Source organism: Epinephelus moara, chromosome 10 (genome assembly GCF_006386435.1).
Source record: "Epinephelus moara isolate mb chromosome 10, YSFRI_EMoa_1.0, whole genome shotgun sequence".
In the NCBI taxonomy this organism is placed as follows: Eukaryota; Metazoa; Chordata; class Actinopteri; order Perciformes; family Serranidae; genus Epinephelus; species Epinephelus moara.
The window spans coordinates 6,760,510-6,778,223 of record NC_065515.1 but is presented as its reverse complement, the minus strand read 5'-3'; the positions used below and the strand labels follow the sequence as shown (position 1 = coordinate 6,778,223).

At 40.1% G+C, this 17,714-nt stretch overlaps 1 protein-coding gene across 1 annotated transcript; it reads left to right on the top strand.

Moving 5' to 3' along the window:
* Positions 1-1,626: 1,626 nt before the first annotated feature.
* On the top strand, positions 1,627-17,140 carry jade3 (jade family PHD finger 3). The gene is made up of 11 exons (XM_050055189.1): positions 1,627-1,817; positions 8,032-8,091; positions 8,182-8,264; positions 8,408-8,565; positions 8,693-8,883; positions 9,070-9,281; positions 10,443-10,610; positions 10,736-10,852; positions 12,007-12,465; positions 14,185-14,302; positions 14,675-17,140. Exons 2-11 carry the CDS (start codon positions 8,043-8,045, stop codon positions 15,490-15,492), a joined length of 2,373 nt encoding a protein of 790 aa, XP_049911146.1. The 5' UTR covers positions 1,627-1,817; positions 8,032-8,042; the 3' UTR covers positions 15,493-17,140.
* Positions 17,141-17,714: the final 574 nt, after the last annotated feature.

The window sequence follows — 17,714 nt, the reverse complement described above, 5'->3', positions numbered from 1 at the left end:
ATCTCCAACACTTGTGACTGATAAATAACACTACAAGTACAAGGAAAAAACTGTATCTTTGATTTTGGGGGTGAACTGTCCCTTTGAAGCTAACTTTAGCCTGATATATCAGACTGGTTTGTACAGTTGCCTTTAAGAAAACCATACATAGGGACTTCTTGCGATGTACTTTTGTATTTGTAAACCTTTTGTACTTGAGCACACAGTTTTTGTAGAGCAGTTTGTCTTTATGAATGCACATTTGTCTGTAATCTGTTGTTTCTACACTTAAAATGACACCTTGTCTTTTTTAAATGACAGAAACACATTAAAAGCTGTAGAATATCTGAAATCACACTGGTGACTGTCTGATTTGTTGTTCAATATCGGTGTATTATAATGTATGGAAGATGAAAAAAGGACTTAAGAATCAATCAATCAATAAATAAATGTATAAATATATAAATAAATACATAAGTACGTAAATAAATAAATGTATAAATATATAAATAAATACATAAGTACGTAAATAAATAAATGTATGAATGAATACAGGAATAAATGCATGACTGTATTTATAAATAAATTAAATAAATATCTAAATTAATAAATGTATGAATAAATACAGGAGTAAATAAATGAATGTATGTATGTATAAATAAATTAAATAAATATCTAAATTAATAAATAAAAGAATAAATAGTGCTAGAATAAATGCTGAAATAAATGCATACACACATGAATAAAATAATAAAGTAATGAATTGTTGAAATAAATATGGAAATAAATACACACATGCATAAATAATAAAAAGTTGATAATTAAAGAATATAAATAAATATCTTTTATTTCTACATTTTGTACAACTACATTTATTTGTTTTTACGTGGCTGTATGTTAATGAGGAAGGATGTCTAAGCCTATGCATTTCTTTATTTATTGAAGCATTTATTAATTGTGCTCTTTGTTTATTTCTGTATTTACTTCTTCATTTATTAATTATTCTTGTTGTATATTTCTGTATTTTTTCTGCATTTATTTATGTATTTATTTCAGCATTTATTAATTATTTTTATTTAATTTTTGTGTTTATTTCAGCATTTTCTATTTTTTTCTGTATTTCCTCCAGCATGTATAATTACCTTTCATTTATTTCTGTATTTAGTTCAGCATTTATTATTTATTTTTGTTTATTTCAGCATTTTCTAATTTTTTTCTGTATTTATTTCAGCAATTATTAAGTGTTCTTTCAATTTATTTCCTCATTTATTTCAGCATTTATAATTACTTTTATTTATTTCTGTATTTATTACAGCATTTATTATTTTTTATTTAATATCTGTGTTTATGTCAGCATTTTCTATTTTTTTCTGTATTTATTTCAGCAATTATTAAGTATTATTTTCATTTATTTCCTTATCTATTTCAGCATTTATCATTTTTTAAAATTCATTTTCGTATTTATATAATCATTAATCTATTTATTTTTATTTTCTTCCTTCATATTTGTGTTTTTCCTCCATCATTATCACTGTTATGGATTACATAGTGCTCCATGGATTGAGGTAAACGCCGGTGAACAAATCGAGCGCACCCATGTTTGAGGGAAAGCGGCGGGGTTTAGGACCCGGCGGGAGGCGCGGTACAATAGAGCTGTTGTGCCGTGGTGGTGGACAGATTGCTACCCTGGAGATTCTCACTGTGGTGGGATACAAAAATTCCCAAATTTAATCCATAGCCGGAACCAGAGCCCGTGTGTGTTTATAGGTGTGTGTAGTGAGTTTGGTCCGGACCGATATGTGGTTGAAATAAAGCGGACAGCAGCGCGTGGACTGGAGGTAAGATGGGAGGAACGTGAACAATATGCTCGTGTGTTCAGTGGAGCTCAGTGTGCCAGGATTTGCCCTGCATGGTTTATCCAGGCCACGGGGCCTGCTCTCTTTCTTCCTGCTTTCCCAGGACTATTTCTCCTCCTTTATTACACTAATATCAGCGACTATTACGGGAACGAGCTCCGGATAGTTTCCTGTTCCCTACAGGGAACATTTAACCCAGCTGAGCTACATGAATATTCGTCTTAATGGATCTAGGAAGTGACATCTTTGTATGATGGTGGCGCCCGTGTTTGATTTCTCCACAGCCTGCAGTGCAGCATGCCACACAATCACAGCCAGGGTTAAAAGCAAGTAGGATTTAACTCACAGTGGATTTATCTGTGTGCATACAATGAAAATAAGTCAAGATTAATATAGAATAGAGCATCAACAACATGGAAAAGATACTTTAAAATCAAATGTCATGTAGAATGAGAGCTTAACAGTTTATTGCAGGGTGTGCAGAAAGGCCTCCGTGTGTGTATGTGTGTGTGTGTTTGGCGCCAACGGGGCTCTCTGGGCAGGGCAGGCTCTCGCTTGTTTACGGTGTTAGGTCTCTAAAAGCACCCACTCCACTTGTGTCTCAGTGTGGTCATAGTTAACACCCACTCTTTGGCACATTTGGGACAATACACGGAATGAGAAAAGAAATGTAAACAAGACAGAAACCGAAATTTGGTCATTGTTTCCTGTTACCCAGGAACCTCTTGGCAGTGTGATGTAATATCCGTGCACATGCACCGCCTGCAGCCCCCCAAGCCTTTAAGTGACTATATTTTCTCAATGCACTGACCTGTGGTGACTGAATTTACCTGTGTGTACACCAAACTGTAATGCAGCCTAATCATAAGATAAGATAGGCTACACCTTTATTGATCCCCAGCAGGGAGGGCCAATGGTTGCAGCAGTACAAGGACTAAAATAAATATAGAAAGTAATAGATTGTGTGATTAATAGCAGCAGAGTCAACAGTCTTTGTAAACAGTGATCCACGATATGATATTATCACGATACCTAAGTCACTATACAATATTATTGCAATTTTAAATGTTGAGATATGCTGAGTATTGCGATAAAATATATTATAATTTTAAGATAAAGTTTTCAGTCTGTTCATCTCTCTTCAGCCATGTTTTTGCAGCAAAGGACTGAAAAATAAATTGATTATATTATTCTAGTAGGCTACCTAGAGTTTAATTTGTATTTGTCATGTTAATAATTTCTATATGAAAAAATCGATACCTGGCACTGTGTGACGATACAATATTGCCACTCACAAATATCGCGATATTATGCTGTATTGATTTTTTGTGAACACCAGACTAATATATAGGATTAGGTATTAAGTATTGCAGTAATATTTTAGTATCATATAACATAACATAGTATGGTAAAAATAGTATTTAAATGTAATGTAGCATAATGTAGTCTTAGATATAATGTAAAATATAGCAAACTACATCAATACGACATAAAATTGTATAAAATATGTAGTATAATACGGCAGGGCAGGGTGGTATAGAAAAAATCAAATATCACAATATTTTTTAGCAAATAACTCGGTATCGATATTGCCAAGATATTTGTTTTCTTAATATATTTACACCAGATGTTTCCAACTGGTGGGTCGCAGTCCAAAAGTGGGTCGTGGGTCCATTCTGAATGGGCCACAAGTCACTTGCAAATGTGTCAGGGTCATTTTAAAAAAAACCACTTTATTTTGACTTAAAGGGAATTTCCTGCACAGAACTTTTATTTTGAAGTGTCGTTTCCTGCTGTAGAGTGAGTGCCTAAGGCCCAATTCCAATCAGGCCCCTAAAGACTCAAGCCCTGAACCCTCACTGACTTAACTGACGTCAGCTATAAGTGATTGAGTGTGAGAGTCTGAAAGGGCTCCAGATGCTACAAATAGGAATGGGACAGCACTTATCTACAAAATGTTGTTGACACTGGCGGCTCTGGGCGTGATCATTTATTGGTTATTGTCAGCATATATTCCACACACAAAGAATATATATCGATAGATAGATAGATAGATAGATAGATAGATAGATATAGATATATATTCTTGTGTGGAATATAACCACTGGTATTCCTCTGACTTCATGTGTGTTTATGTACCATCTTAAATCCTTGTTAATGTAATGTTTCATTGTTTATCTATCTGTTTTTTTGGTCTCCTTCCATAACGTTTCCGTTTGCATATCTGCCGACCGTGTTTTCGGTTTTTTTTTATAACACTTCCGGTGTTCCGAGGGCAACCCCTGTATTTGACATCACAGCGCTATGAACTGTGGGCAATTTCCTTACCGTAAGTCCGCATCGATGCTGACCTACGGTAAGGGGGCATAAAGGGCTCACTCACTGACTAACTGACTTGACAATTTCACAATGGGACAGCCCTCACACACTCACGCACTTCACATGAACGTGCCTCTAAGTCAGTGAGTCTGTAAGGGATCGGATTGGAATTGGGCCTAACTGATAGCTACTGGACAGAGGCAGCAAACTAGCTCGACGACATGGCCAAACGCAAGTATGACTCCGAATGTATTAACTGTGTGGACCTTGAACTAACCACTAGGGAGAAAACTGGACCCTGTGGCTGGACCAGCTGGGAACCACTGATTTACATAATGAGATTTTTGCTAAATAATCATCAGTTGTGTGGAAATGACATCACGTTACTGTAATGTAGGGGTGAGGGACAAAATCGATACAGCACAATATCGCGATATTTTGCGTGGTTATACTGTATCGCTACAAGAAAACCAAGTATCAGTTCTTTTATTATTTGAATTATTATACTGCAACTACAATTATACAACAGTTAGTTCCGGCCCTGCAATCTGATTGGTCGAGAGACAGTAAAACCGTGATGATATTGGAATACAACATCACGGTTATTTCACTCTGTATGTATCACTCCGCCTCACAGCTGATTGCAATCAACAATCAAATCAAAACTGACGGTTAGTGTCAGTTAGGTCAGCAGTTGCGTTGTAGGCTAATTAATTCATCCACTGTCAAACAGCCAAAAATATGGATTTATTTCCTAAAATAAGTTTTGAATTGAACTATGAATGGTCATCAGAGGAAGATGAGGGAGAGGAGAAGCTGAATCCATCTGAGCACACATCCAGGTTTGTCAGTGTTTCATCAGCGGAGCTCAATGACTTGGAGAAAAGCAACATACTGTCAGATCAGAAGGCAGAGTCGGCTGTGCCTGTGAAGCGACAGTCCACCATGCAGTCACCAGAGACTTATTTCACCGGCTGCACAATTAATGGAAACGTGCAGATAAATGTGTATAAAGAGTAAGTGCCTGGCGCACCATGTCTGCGTTACATAGCAACGGTGACAGCGGAGTCCTGAGGGAACTATTTTTGTTGGCGGAAGACAAATAAAATGCTTAAATTATCTATTTTGTCCTCATTTTTCAACATTTCTTAATCAGCCTTGCTTATTTAACTGTTGAACTGTTGTATAAAAGCAATATCACACTCGAGCTCGTGATGTTGTACTGTGATATCGTCACGGCTGTGATTCGGTCGTAGGCACGAGGCCGCAGGCGAGACGTCAGCCGTGACGATATCACAGTACAACATCACTCCTTCTCGTGTGATATTGCTTAAATAACACTTTGGTAGAATTCTAGAATATTTTTGCTTTTTCAGTCCATTAGATACATTTTGCTGCGGAAAAAGATATTAAATCGCAGTATATCGCAACATATACTGTCGCAGTACTTGCTATAATATCGTATCGTGACTTAAATATCGTGATAATATTGTTTTGTGGGGCCTCTGATGGTTCCCACCCCGACTGTAATGCAGCCTTTAAAACCAGGAAAAGACAACATAACAGATATTATGATAACCAAAAAGACGTTATCTAATCTCATATCACGATATCGAGGCATCATTAATTTGCCCGCTTCTATAATATGGTGTCATATGGTATAGTAAATATAATAGTAATGAGGGAGAGGTCAATTAGACACTGATATAATCATATAACATTAATAATAATGCTTGAGTACATTTATAGCACACATTGAGGTGGTCTTGCTCCATTTTCTGGCAACACTGTTAACTTTTCATGCAGATGTCTCCACAACACCAGCCACACACCACATGTGGGAAGTCGTAGAACGAGCAGAGCAACATGCAAACAGTAGAAACTAAATCCCTCACAGCTGGGAGAAGTTTTCCTGGAGTGCTTTCTACCAGACAGAGGTTTCTTGGTTAAGATAAAAAGAAAAAAATCATGGTTTGGGTAAAATTTAAAATTAAAATGATTAAAAAATTAATAGATTTCTGTCAAAAGCAGCTCTTTTCTATATCAGAATATAGTGAAAGTTGCCCGTCATCATTTTCCACAGTGTAAGGTGATGTCATCAGGCTGCTTTTTATGTCCGACCAACAGTCCAAATCCCAAAGATATTTAATTTATTGTGAAATAAAACAGAAAATTGTGCCAAATCCACATAATTTTCTGCCAGTCAGCAAATCACTGTAAGACAGAACTTTATTTGTCCTTAGGGGCACAGAAACAAATGAGAAAAGGCTTCTTTAAATAGAACTGAAGACACTGAATGGAGATTATGGCAACATGATATATTTATCTGATCAATAAGGTTCATCAGGTTTCTGCATTTTATCATCAGAGTCATACTTTTATACTCACACAGACCAAACTACATATTAATCTTTATTTATCCTTTGTTTATTCATCAGTCTGGAGTAACTGAACAAAGTTTGCTGCTGTTCAGAGATGGAAACACTCGTGTCAGTAACAGATGCTCTGCGTTCAGAGTGCAGCTGCAACAGGCTCGGCTGTGGAGGTGAACACACACCGTACTGTGGTGTGTTTGTGTGGTTTTATCTTAAAAATAGATTTAGTCAGGAAGAAGCATCCTGGAGTGACCGATGATGGTCGAGCTGTAGAAGTTCTGTGATTTACAGAGGAGTCGCTGAATTATTTCTATAGTAGGGTTAAAACTAATAATTGTTTCATTATTCATTTATCTGCCCAGTTTATTATCACGTACAGTACGACAAAGAAAAGCCTCAAAGTCTCACATGTAAGCAGCACGAAACCAGCATGTTTTTTTTGCTTTAAAAATTAGCAAAATGATTATTTGATGGTCAAAATAGTTGCAAATAAACTTCTGTCGACTGGTCGTTGCAGCTCTCGTCTACAGCCCCATTTGGACATTATAACCAGTAACAAACTGCTTGTACCGCGCTCTCAGCGGTCTGCATCAGTGTACATTGCTTTTCCTATAGTATATGCAGTGAAATTGGCTCCATGCTCTTTCCCCTCCTACCCCTCCTGTCCTCATGGGGAATGTGAGGCATGTCCTGTCTGTTGAAACAGCGTACTGTATTTAGAGCTGCTCTCTGGCTTTGAGTCCGTCAGTATTTTGAAACCTTTTAATGAATCGTCCCAGTGGTTCAGTAGGCTAAAGGCGCTCACTGTGAACCTGTGGTGTCCGTCTGCTCTGCTTTCCTTCACTCCGAACTGTCAGAAATGTTTAAGTAAAGGCAAAAAAAAAAAAATCAGGAAGATGAGAACTTTATGCTTTTGGGCAAATGTACCCCTCCATTCACATTTTTTAAGACAACACTCATTATATATATGATTAATAAGACAAATACAAATAAAACTTTAGATAGCCTGCTGGAATTATACAATGAAAACTTTATCTTATTAGACAAAACAGATGTTGACAAAGTTTTCCTTTGGGGACATAATTTAGAGCTGAAAAACGGTAATAAATCATAGCATATTGCAACATATTTAAAATCGCAGTAATATTGTATTATGACTTAAGTATCGTGAGAATATCGTATTGTGGCTCTTTTGATGATCCCCGCCCCTACAAACCATACTATTTAGCAAATACTGACCCAAATACACTCAATCACAATAAATCTTTTACACCTACAAATGCTTGTTGGGTGGATTTATTTTTGCAGACTTAAAATTAAATGGTTAAGAGTTTATAAGAGGAATCCATTAGCATGCATTTATACTTGAAATGTATGTTAAGTAACTTATCTGCTGTGTGCACACTGTTGGTTTATATCTTAACCAGTCCAGTGACAAAATCTCTCAAAAGTTCCTTGAATTTGTTAATGAATGAATGAATATGTTCTCCTCTCTTCCTCAGGATGTTACAGGATGAAACGTCTCAGGTCCTCAAGCAGCAGCGACAGTTCTGACAATGAGAGTGAGTTATCATCTGTCTAAAGGAACCCGTAACATAAACCGGGCTGTTTCATTTGCTGTTGTTTTATTCAAACCCTCTGTCTTTCTTTAGGTCCCTCTACCTCTTTCTGCTCCTCCAACAAGTATGGCAGCAAACCTGGAACCCCCGCCTCCAACCCGAAGAAACCGGCTGAAGTAAGTTCCTGTCCTTGCCATCAGTGCTCTGTGCTTATCTGTAGTCTACACCAGTGTTGTTACGATACTGGAATTTTTAAATTTGTCACAATACCTTGAAAACATTGACTTTGAGGGACTTTCTGTCACGGCCTCTTCTCCAGGTGTTCAGAAAAGACCTGATCAGTGCCATGAAGCTGCCCGACTCCCACCATGTGTCCCCAGAGGACTACTACCTACTGGCAGACACCTGGAAGCAGGAGTGGGAGAAAGGAGTCCAGGTGCCCGCGAGTCCAGACACCATCCCGGAGCCGTCAGTCAGGTAACACTGTCCGATCCCCAGAGGTCCGACTGTGGCCAGTCTAAATGTGCTGCTGCAATTTGATACACCAAATGAATCACTACGAGCTTTGCAGAGCTGACAGAAATCGGTCGTGTTCTGTATTCAGAGTTCTTGTTGAGAAACCCAAGGAGGTGCTTTACACCCACCAGAGGAAGTACATCCAGTGCTTGAGCCAGGAGTCAACAGAACCAGGTTATGTCAACATCAAAGAGCTGGCAGAAGCTATGTGTCGCTATGATCTGGACGACATGGACCTTTACTGGCTCCACGCGCTCAACAGAGAGCTCGACCACATGGGTAAGGAACAAGACCAGGGGATAATCCACCTTAAAATTGACATTGTGCTGTTTGTTAAACAGTAAAGTCAGTCTCTATAAACACACACATCTGTCCCCCTGAGCTGAAATTAAGAGGGACTGATGCCGACACTCTGCTGGGGTTTCTCTGACCATGTGGGGTGTTTTGTCCTTGGTTGTCTTCCAGGAGAGGATTCCATAGACGAGCTGACAATGGAGCGCGCCATGGAGGCCCTGGAGAGCCAGTGCCACGACAACATGAACCACGCCATTGAGACGGTGGAAGGCCTGGGGATTGAATACGACGAGGACGTGATCTGCGATGTGTGCCGCTCCCCCGACAGTGAAGAGGGGAACGACATGGTGTTCTGTGACAAGTGCAACATCTGTGTGCACCAGGTAAACACGAGTACACCTCTCATCATACAGGCAAAATGTAGTTAGTTTATCAGTTGTTAAATCCTGATTTTGATACTCTAAAAACACTTCTCAGTTACTAGTGACACCTTTTCTGTCTCAGCATTTGTTAAAAGTACAAAAACAGAATTTTCAGTCTTAGCATTTGATTTTATAGGGTAAGTTTGGTATTTTTCAACCTGGACCCTATTTTCTCATGTTTCTGTGTCTAAGTGACAAATAAGAACAATTTTTGAAACTGTTCTAGTATTGATTGAGAGCGCTGCCGGCAGCAGTGAAACAGGCGGCAATGTAAGTAGTCACGGCATGTTTGCCCGTCAGTTTACGTCCACTCGTTCTTGCCACTGACAGGCTCAGATTACTTGAAGTGTCTGACAACATTATAGAAAGGATCCCTACAGTGATAGACCTATTTGTTAGAGTAAGATCCTTCTTTTCTATTGGTATTGGAGAAAGTCAGATGATTTATTTCTTGTTCATTTAGGTTACATAAATGGTATCTTGTACAGTTTTTATCTCCCTAAATGCGTTTCTAATTTGCAATAAGGATGAGACATTCGTCACTGATGCATTTTTGCTTTTCAATCCAGAGGGGAGCCCTCTGTGTCGGAGCCTCACAGTAGGCATCCACCTCTGGGATGATATTGGGCTTTATAAATAAAATTGAAAATTGAAATTAAATTCTAAACAATGCTTTCACAGGATGTTGTTTTGTATACTGTACTAACATGCATAGAAATTGAAGCAATGTTAATTCTGTTCTTATTTTGTTTCTTTTTTTTCTCCTTTAAAAAAACCCCTGATAAGGGTACCGTACCAGAGGTACTAGATCGATAAGCAGTACTGGTAAGAGTAGTAGTATCATTAGAATATTAATGATACCCATCCCTAGATCCTACTCTACGACACAAAAACATGGGAAACAGAGTCCAAGCTGAAAAATACTGAAGCAACCCTTAATACCAAAGTTCCCCTTTAAAATTTATAAATAAAAAATTTAAAAAAAAAAAAAAGCATAAAACTTTTTCCCTTAATTCCTAATGAGTTTTTTTAGTTTGTGATGAACAATAAATGAATGTGCTGGTTACACACTGACTTACTTTAAGTGGCACACCCTGCCGTCGTCCCTTTCTCCCCCCACAGGCCTGTTACGGCATTGTCAAAGTGCCTGTTGGGAACTGGCTGTGTAGGACGTGTGTCCTCGGCATCGACCCACAGTGCCTTCTGTGTCCTCAGAAGGGCGGTGCCATGAAAGCGACACGAGCAGGCACCAAGTGGGCTCATGTGAGCTGTGCCCTGTGGATACCAGAGGTAAATTAACCAACACTCCTCCTCCTCTTCCTCTGCTTTGCTCTTGACCTCTTTTTATTGTTCTGCAGCAAGTGTTTAGTTTGATTAATTTACTCACCTTGCTGAACATGTTTACTCCTCTGTAGGTGAGCATTGCATGTCCTGAGAGGATGGAGCCCATCACCAAAGTGTCCCACATCCCGCCCAGCCGCTGGTCTCTCATCTGCAGTCTGTGTAAACTGAAGACAGGCGCATGTATCCAGGTGAGTGCAGACAACAAAGAGTCACGTTTGCAACTAATACTGCAGGAACAAAATGTAGATTAAATGAATAGTTTTGGGTTTTTTTGGCCTACCAAATGTATTCATTGTAGGCTCTACCATCTAAATTAAGCTAACACAATGTCTGTGCACCAGCTTTGCGTGGAAATACTTGTCATGTACACACTACCATGAGGCTGTTCTGAGCAGACAGATCACAGCCAATATGAATTTGGCATTTCATATTCCTCTCAGCCGTAGCAAAGTACAAGCTGCATGCAAAGTTCATTCTAACATTGATTAATATCTTTCTTTTGCCTTTAATAATTATTAACACCACCAAACAGTACACTAAAGCAATCAGGTTGGGAGGTCGTAGGTTTATGTATATTATTCTATATATTATCGTCATCAGATGATAGGAGATAGGTTCCGAGATTGCATTTTGGCCAATGTGTTCTGCATCTTTAGTACTCCACATTGACTGTTTACGCGCTGGCAACCAAACTATACTCAGATGTGATTCGTCAAAAAACTAGTCAGCCTACAAATGGAAACTAGAACATTCTGCATTCCTATTCAAATATCTGTTTATAGAAAACTACTTCATAAACAGGGTGTCTGGTGGCTTAGTGGTTAGAGCAGGTGTCCCATATACGAAAGCAATGTCCTTGCTGCAGCAGCTGTGGGCTCGATTCCAGCCCACATCCCCCTGCCACACGCCAACCCCCAGACTACCCCACCCAACAAAGGCCAAAAGGCAAACCTCGTCCGTGGTGTCCGCCATGTTGTTTCTACAGTAGCCCAGAACAGACAAAGCAAACACTGGCTCGAGATAGGGCCAGTTGAGTTTCAGCGTTTTAGGCATCGGCCATAGTAGTTCTACACACTTGGCCCTCTGGAGAGGTTTCAGTTCTGCAACCTCACCAGTAGATCAACACACAGGACCTTTTACTTTTTTCATAAGAACATTTCAGAGGAGTACCACACAACTTTCCAGACAGTTATTATGAAACACATCCTGTAAACTCGAGTTATTGGGAAAATTGGATCTAAATTCTTGCATCCTGCTGTGAACATTATCGTGTTTCTCACAGTAGCTGGGTTGAAGTCCATGTAAACATAATAATCTGTTTTTCCCCTCGCCTCGCTCACAGTGCTCGGTAAAGAACTGCACCACTCCTTTCCATGTGACGTGTGCCTTTGAGCATAGCCTGGAGATGAAGACCATCCTGGACGACGGGGATGAAGTCAAGTTCAAGTCTTACTGCCTCAAGCACAGCAAGTCTAAAGCCGGGGAGGCTGGCCTGAGTCCAGCTCGGTCTAAACCCCCCGCTGAGGCGGAGAAGGTGGGCCAGCGGGCACAGAGACTGCAGGAGCTGGAGGAGGAGTTCTACACTCTGATCCAGCAGGAGGAGCTGGCTCAGGCCCTCGGACTCTCTGTGCACCTGGTGGACTTCATCTATCAGTACTGGAAGCTGAAGAGGAAAGCTAACTTCAACAAAGCTCTGCTGCCCCCTAAAGAGGAGGAGGAGAACCTGATGCTGCAGCCTCAGGAGGACAGCATCCACACACGCATGCGGATGTTCATGCACCTGCGACAGGATTTGGAGAGGGTGGGTGCTTTTTTTACACTGCAGTGCAGAGTCTTGGTGTTTCTGCTGTGCACAGCACCATGTTCAGTATATACTCCATCTCTTAACCTAATTGTATTTATTTTATATTTTTCAGTAGGCTTTTTTTTAATAGTCAGGAGCCACTTTATGTATAAGAATTCACATTTGGTTTATTAACCAATGTGACTGTCTGAGAAATCTCCCAAGATCCAGTGTTTACATAACACATCATTATGTGTGATAATTTAAGATGAACCTTAATTAATCCCCAGAGGGAAATTTAGGTGTCATAGCAGCAGCAGCAATAGGAATGAAACACAGCAGAGGTACAGGTAAGAGCATAGAGCCAGGCCAAGATAATAAGAATAAAAAATTAAGCACAAATATGTATAAAGATAAAGATAAATAGTAGCAAAGACATAAATACTGAGAAACTCCACCTTAAACTATGATTAAAAACAGTTTTAGGTTCATCAACATACAGTACATTGTCCAGGAAGCATTCACCTTCCAAAACTACTGTCCATAAAGGGCGACTGTTGCGTAGCCTAACGCTGCCTGTGTCTTGGCCAAAAAGGTGCACTTGAACACACCACAAAGACCACAGACAACAGCCAACTGGCACACATGCTCTGTGCCTGGGTGAGAGGAACTGACTGTTCATACCAGCAGGTGGCAGTAGTCTGTATTCATCATTAGAAAAGGGAAACTGGAAAACCTACAGGATGGATTCGAGATGCTACTAAGCCAGTTAGCATATTAACAACACAACCACATGTTGAAAGAATGATATTTACTGTGCGCGAGGGAACAATAACACAAACAAATTCCAAATCCTTTCTGCTAAAGAGCTCAATGGCTAACTAATCTTAATCTCCTGCCCTCCTGACTTTAGCTATTTGTTTGCTTTCCTCACTTCCATTTCTTTTCTTGTGTATCAAGCTTAACTGTTAATCAGAATGATTTCATTAACTGATTGACTCCACTGGCCCCGCCACTGAGTCTGCATTCTGAATTGGCTGATAAACAGCCGACAAGGGTCAACTAGTGCCAACAGTGTGGTACACACCACAAAAACTAGGGCGACAGACACTCATCAACCGCTGGCCCAATATTGACCAATGACTGACTGTCAGCTTGGTGTGTCAGGGCCCCACTGTTGAAATCAAATCGATCCATGCACATCAGCAGCAAAACTTGGCAGCAGGCCCTGGAAGACATGGAAGTAGAGAGTATGCTGGATGCAAGAAAATTAGAGAGCTCCTGGACGAAAACTTGCTGCAGTCTGCAAAAGAACTGCTGCTTGGGAAAAGAGTTATTTTCCCACAAGACAAAAACACTAAACCCTGAACCCGACGACACACACAAATGGTCTCAACACAAGATTGTTTGGTCCAGACCTCTACCCAGTGCAGAATTTGTGGCAGGATGTGTAAAAATGGTGATCACAGTTTCCCAAAGCACCAGATGATGCCTCCTGACGACTTGTTTTGTCACACCAACAGTCCAAAACCCCAAAATATTTGGTTTATTATCATAGAAGGCAAAGAAAACACTGTACATGCAGAATATTTATGACAGTAGCATGGCCTTTAAGTCTCCAACATGAATACTGACATCTAAGTGTAGTCTTAAAGTGAGCAGAGAGCATTACAAACATTGTACAATTATTTTAAGTGTGTCGTGCTTATTTTTAATGGATATCTTCTCCTTCTGCAGGTGAGGAATTTATGCTACATGGTGAGTCGACGGGAGAAGCTGAAGGTGTTGCAGAGCAAAGCCCAGGAGCAGATGTTCAACTTGCATGTGAAGCTCATGAACCAGGAGCTCTCTGCTGGTGAGCCATCTGCTGTGCTTCGCCTTGCCAGTCATGTCACTACAAGGACACATTTGGAAAAATACAGGCTCTGTATACGACATTCAGAGCGTTGATACAGCAGCAAACCACTACATGCTATGTAAAGATGTAGTGGAGTAATGGCATCCTGAGCAGAGAATGAAGAATGAAGTTATGCACCTCCATGTTGAGAGACGTGTAGGCAACCCCGGCTCAGACTCTGAATTATAGATATGCTCTGAGTGTCACATACAGCTCCTTTGAAAAATTGATTTCAGTCATTTTTCTTGCCTTTTTTTTTTGGTTAAAATTTGTTTGTGATATTCTAATCATAGCTGAGTCTTGAAAACATTTGTCTTTCTTTGTCCCCAGGCCTTCCTTCCTCATCTCCAGCAGAGAGTTTGCTGTTTCGTCCTCCTCCAAGGATAACTCTGAAGCTGAAAATGCCCAAATCCTCAACTCTTGGAAATGGAAATTCCAAATCTGGGAACGGGCCACTCTGCCCGGACAATAGTGGCAATGTTGCTGAACACTCAGGTGAAGGGCAGGGTCAGGGAAAGCCTCAGCTGCATGGATGTGTTCGGGGAGAGGAACGCTCAAACGGACGGCTGTCTTCCTCCAGCCACTCGCGCAGCTCGGCGCTGCCTGTTAAACCAACAGGCAAACCCTTAGCCCTGCAGGCTGCGCTGCACGGCCACTCATCCAACGGTAATGGCAAACTGAACCAAGACCGGGCCTGCGTGGGTAAATCTAACGGCCTCTTAGAGAAATTTGTGACTCAGAAGGACAGTTCTTGCCAGACACCCAGTGACCAGGACAATTCAAATCAGGCTTTGGACAAGAGCAGCTTTCGCAAGTCTGCCATGGAGCACTTTGGCAGATCCTTCAAAGAGGCGACCATTAACTTGGTACGGACCACAGAGGACCTGCGGGCCTCTGAAAAAATGTCCCGAAAGGGCTCAGCCAAGGAGAGACTATGGGCCAAACCGGTGTCTGAACACAAAGTGAAAAGCGCCAGATCGCACCAGGACAGTGATGGATACTGTCCTGACCTGGAGCTCAGTGACTCAGAGCCAGAGGCCAAAGGGAGGCACAGACGACAGGTCGGACTGCCTCAGCCAGACACTCCAAGGAGAGGAGTCAGTCGTGGGAAACAGTCGCTGGGCTCCAGACACGCCGTGCAAAGGTGACAGCTGTTTGTTCACTCCACTCACTGCCGCTGCTCTCTCCTGACCTTGTGGCAGTCTTCCCAAGTGCCAGGCCGTCTCTGTGAACACGTCTTCATCAGGGACTCGACCAAGATCCAGCACTAATGGTGCTCTATACATAGTAGATGCAGATGCATGAAGGGTGTTGTTAAGAACATCCCCAGTGGGATGTATAAAGAAACGTAGCCCTGTGTTAGTGTTGGTTTGAAAGGAACAAATCTTCATGCTTGCCTTTCATTGTGGCTAGAATTACATTTTGTACTCAGCACATCTTTGTATCGCCTGTTCCCCTACACACAGGGTCGATCTGCCTTTGACTGAAACTGCTGTACAGAATTTGTTCAGATTGGGATGTAAATAATGTTGAATCACACACGTTCCACTTTATTGATACCTTAAAGATCCAGTGTGTAGGATTTTGGGGGATTTATTGGCAGGAATGGAGTATAAGTATGTTTTCTTTAGTGTACAATCACCTAAAAATAAGAGTAGTGTTTTAGTTACCTCAGAATGAGCCTTTTATATCTAAATAAGAAGTGGGTCCATGTTTTACCACCATTTTTGCGTCAGCCACTGTAGGAGACCTCTTTGGATAATTCATGTCCCAGTAAAAACCTCCCGAACATGTGGATCTTAAGTTATCAGATAAAAAAGGTGAGCACAAATTAGCAGGTGCTAGGTTAAACCAGTTTAAATCAGCAGCTCCATTTGTTTTGGAGAGGACCAGACCTCTGCAGATAATTAGACCCCCGGTAAAAACTTCCTGAACAATGAACACTGAAGGAAATGTATCCAAGGAGAAGTTTCAGCTGGTTACAGTCTGCAATCCCTACTGCTATATGCTATTAAATCCTCCCAAATCTGACACACTGCTCCTCTAAAACTGAAATCAAACTTGTAGCAGAAATTAAAACTGACACTCCAGATAGGAACGTTTAGTAAAGTCTGGCATTCACTGCACCTGATTCTTGCACATTTGTCTGTTACAGTTAACCCCACAGGTGATATACTGACTGTGTCCAGCAGTGGGGTCATTTTTATGAACAGAAATGCCTTTTGTGCAAAAGAATGCAGTTTCACACTATTAGTACCTTTTTGGTTTTGCAGGTTACAGTATGTTATGTCCTGGTTAGAGAAAAGGATCATAAAAGCATTCAGTTCTTGTCTTAAAATAGAAAGATGTGTGTAACAAAGTATAATTACATTCCCTGATGCATAAAAGCAAAGACACAGTACAGATATGTAATCGATGGCAGTCAGATTGTCTTCTTCACTGGCCTCAGAACATCACATGATCAGCCTTCATCATCACAGACTAGTTAACTCAAGTTTACTTTTGGAGCTCGGCATATTTTTCTGTTACTTGTGTCACCTTTTTTTGATATTAAAGAACCTGGAATAACTGGTTTATTAGTGCTGGACATTGTTAGGACTTTTGATACAAATGCCAATTCAGTACTTTTGGTGACATGTTACTTTGTATTGACTCATTTTTACCACAAAAGCTTTATTTTTTTTCTTTTTAAAGGCATCAATGTTTAATGGTGTCTTAATACAAACATCAGAAAATTAACAAAATTGGGATTTTAAATGAGGGTATCTGATCAACAAATAAATAATCTGACAAAGCATTTGGTGTCAAGTTTCAGTTTGTTTGTTATTTTGGCCCCAGTGTTCACTCAGAATAAGATCTGCAGATTATCAGTGTGTGACTTTGGTGAAAAAAATGCAAATTATAATGATCTGCATTGAGCTGTAATGAAGGTTTGTTTCACTTTGCTACATCCTCGTCATTTCTGAGTGCACACATTGAGTGTTATCAATCTAACTTTATTTATAAAGCACATTTCAAACAAATCAAATGCACATCAAAGTGCTTTACGAGAGATTGACGAATCTTGGGATGTTAAATGGTAAAATGTTAATAAAATAAAATAAAATGGATAAGTGTTGATAAAAGAAAGAAAAGTGAAATTTAACTGAAAATAATTAATAAAACCACAAAATTCTTAAACACTACATAAAAGCCAGACAATATAGATTTAGTTTCAAGTAAAAATATCAATATTTTTAGATTCTCTGGAGGGCTGTTTCAGGAGCATAATGGCTGAAAGCAGCATCACCAAAAGTTTTTGTTCTGCTTTGTGGAGCAGTTATAAGGGAAGAACTGGAGTATCTGAGGAGAATTTTAAAATTATTCCAGC

Bases quoted from the DNA above. Each gene is read 5' to 3' on its own strand.
- jade3 (XM_050055189.1), top strand. From the start codon at position 8,043: ATGAAACGTCTCAGGTCCTCAAGCAGCAGCGACAGTTCTGACAATGAG. The intron at 12,466-14,184 runs GTGGGTGCTTTT...CTCCTTCTGCAG, and splicing joins TGCGACAGGATTTGGAGAGG to GTGAGGAATTTATGCTACAT. The intron at 14,303-14,674 runs GTGAGCCATCTG...CTTTGTCCCCAG, and splicing joins GAACCAGGAGCTCTCTGCTG to GCCTTCCTTCCTCATCTCCA.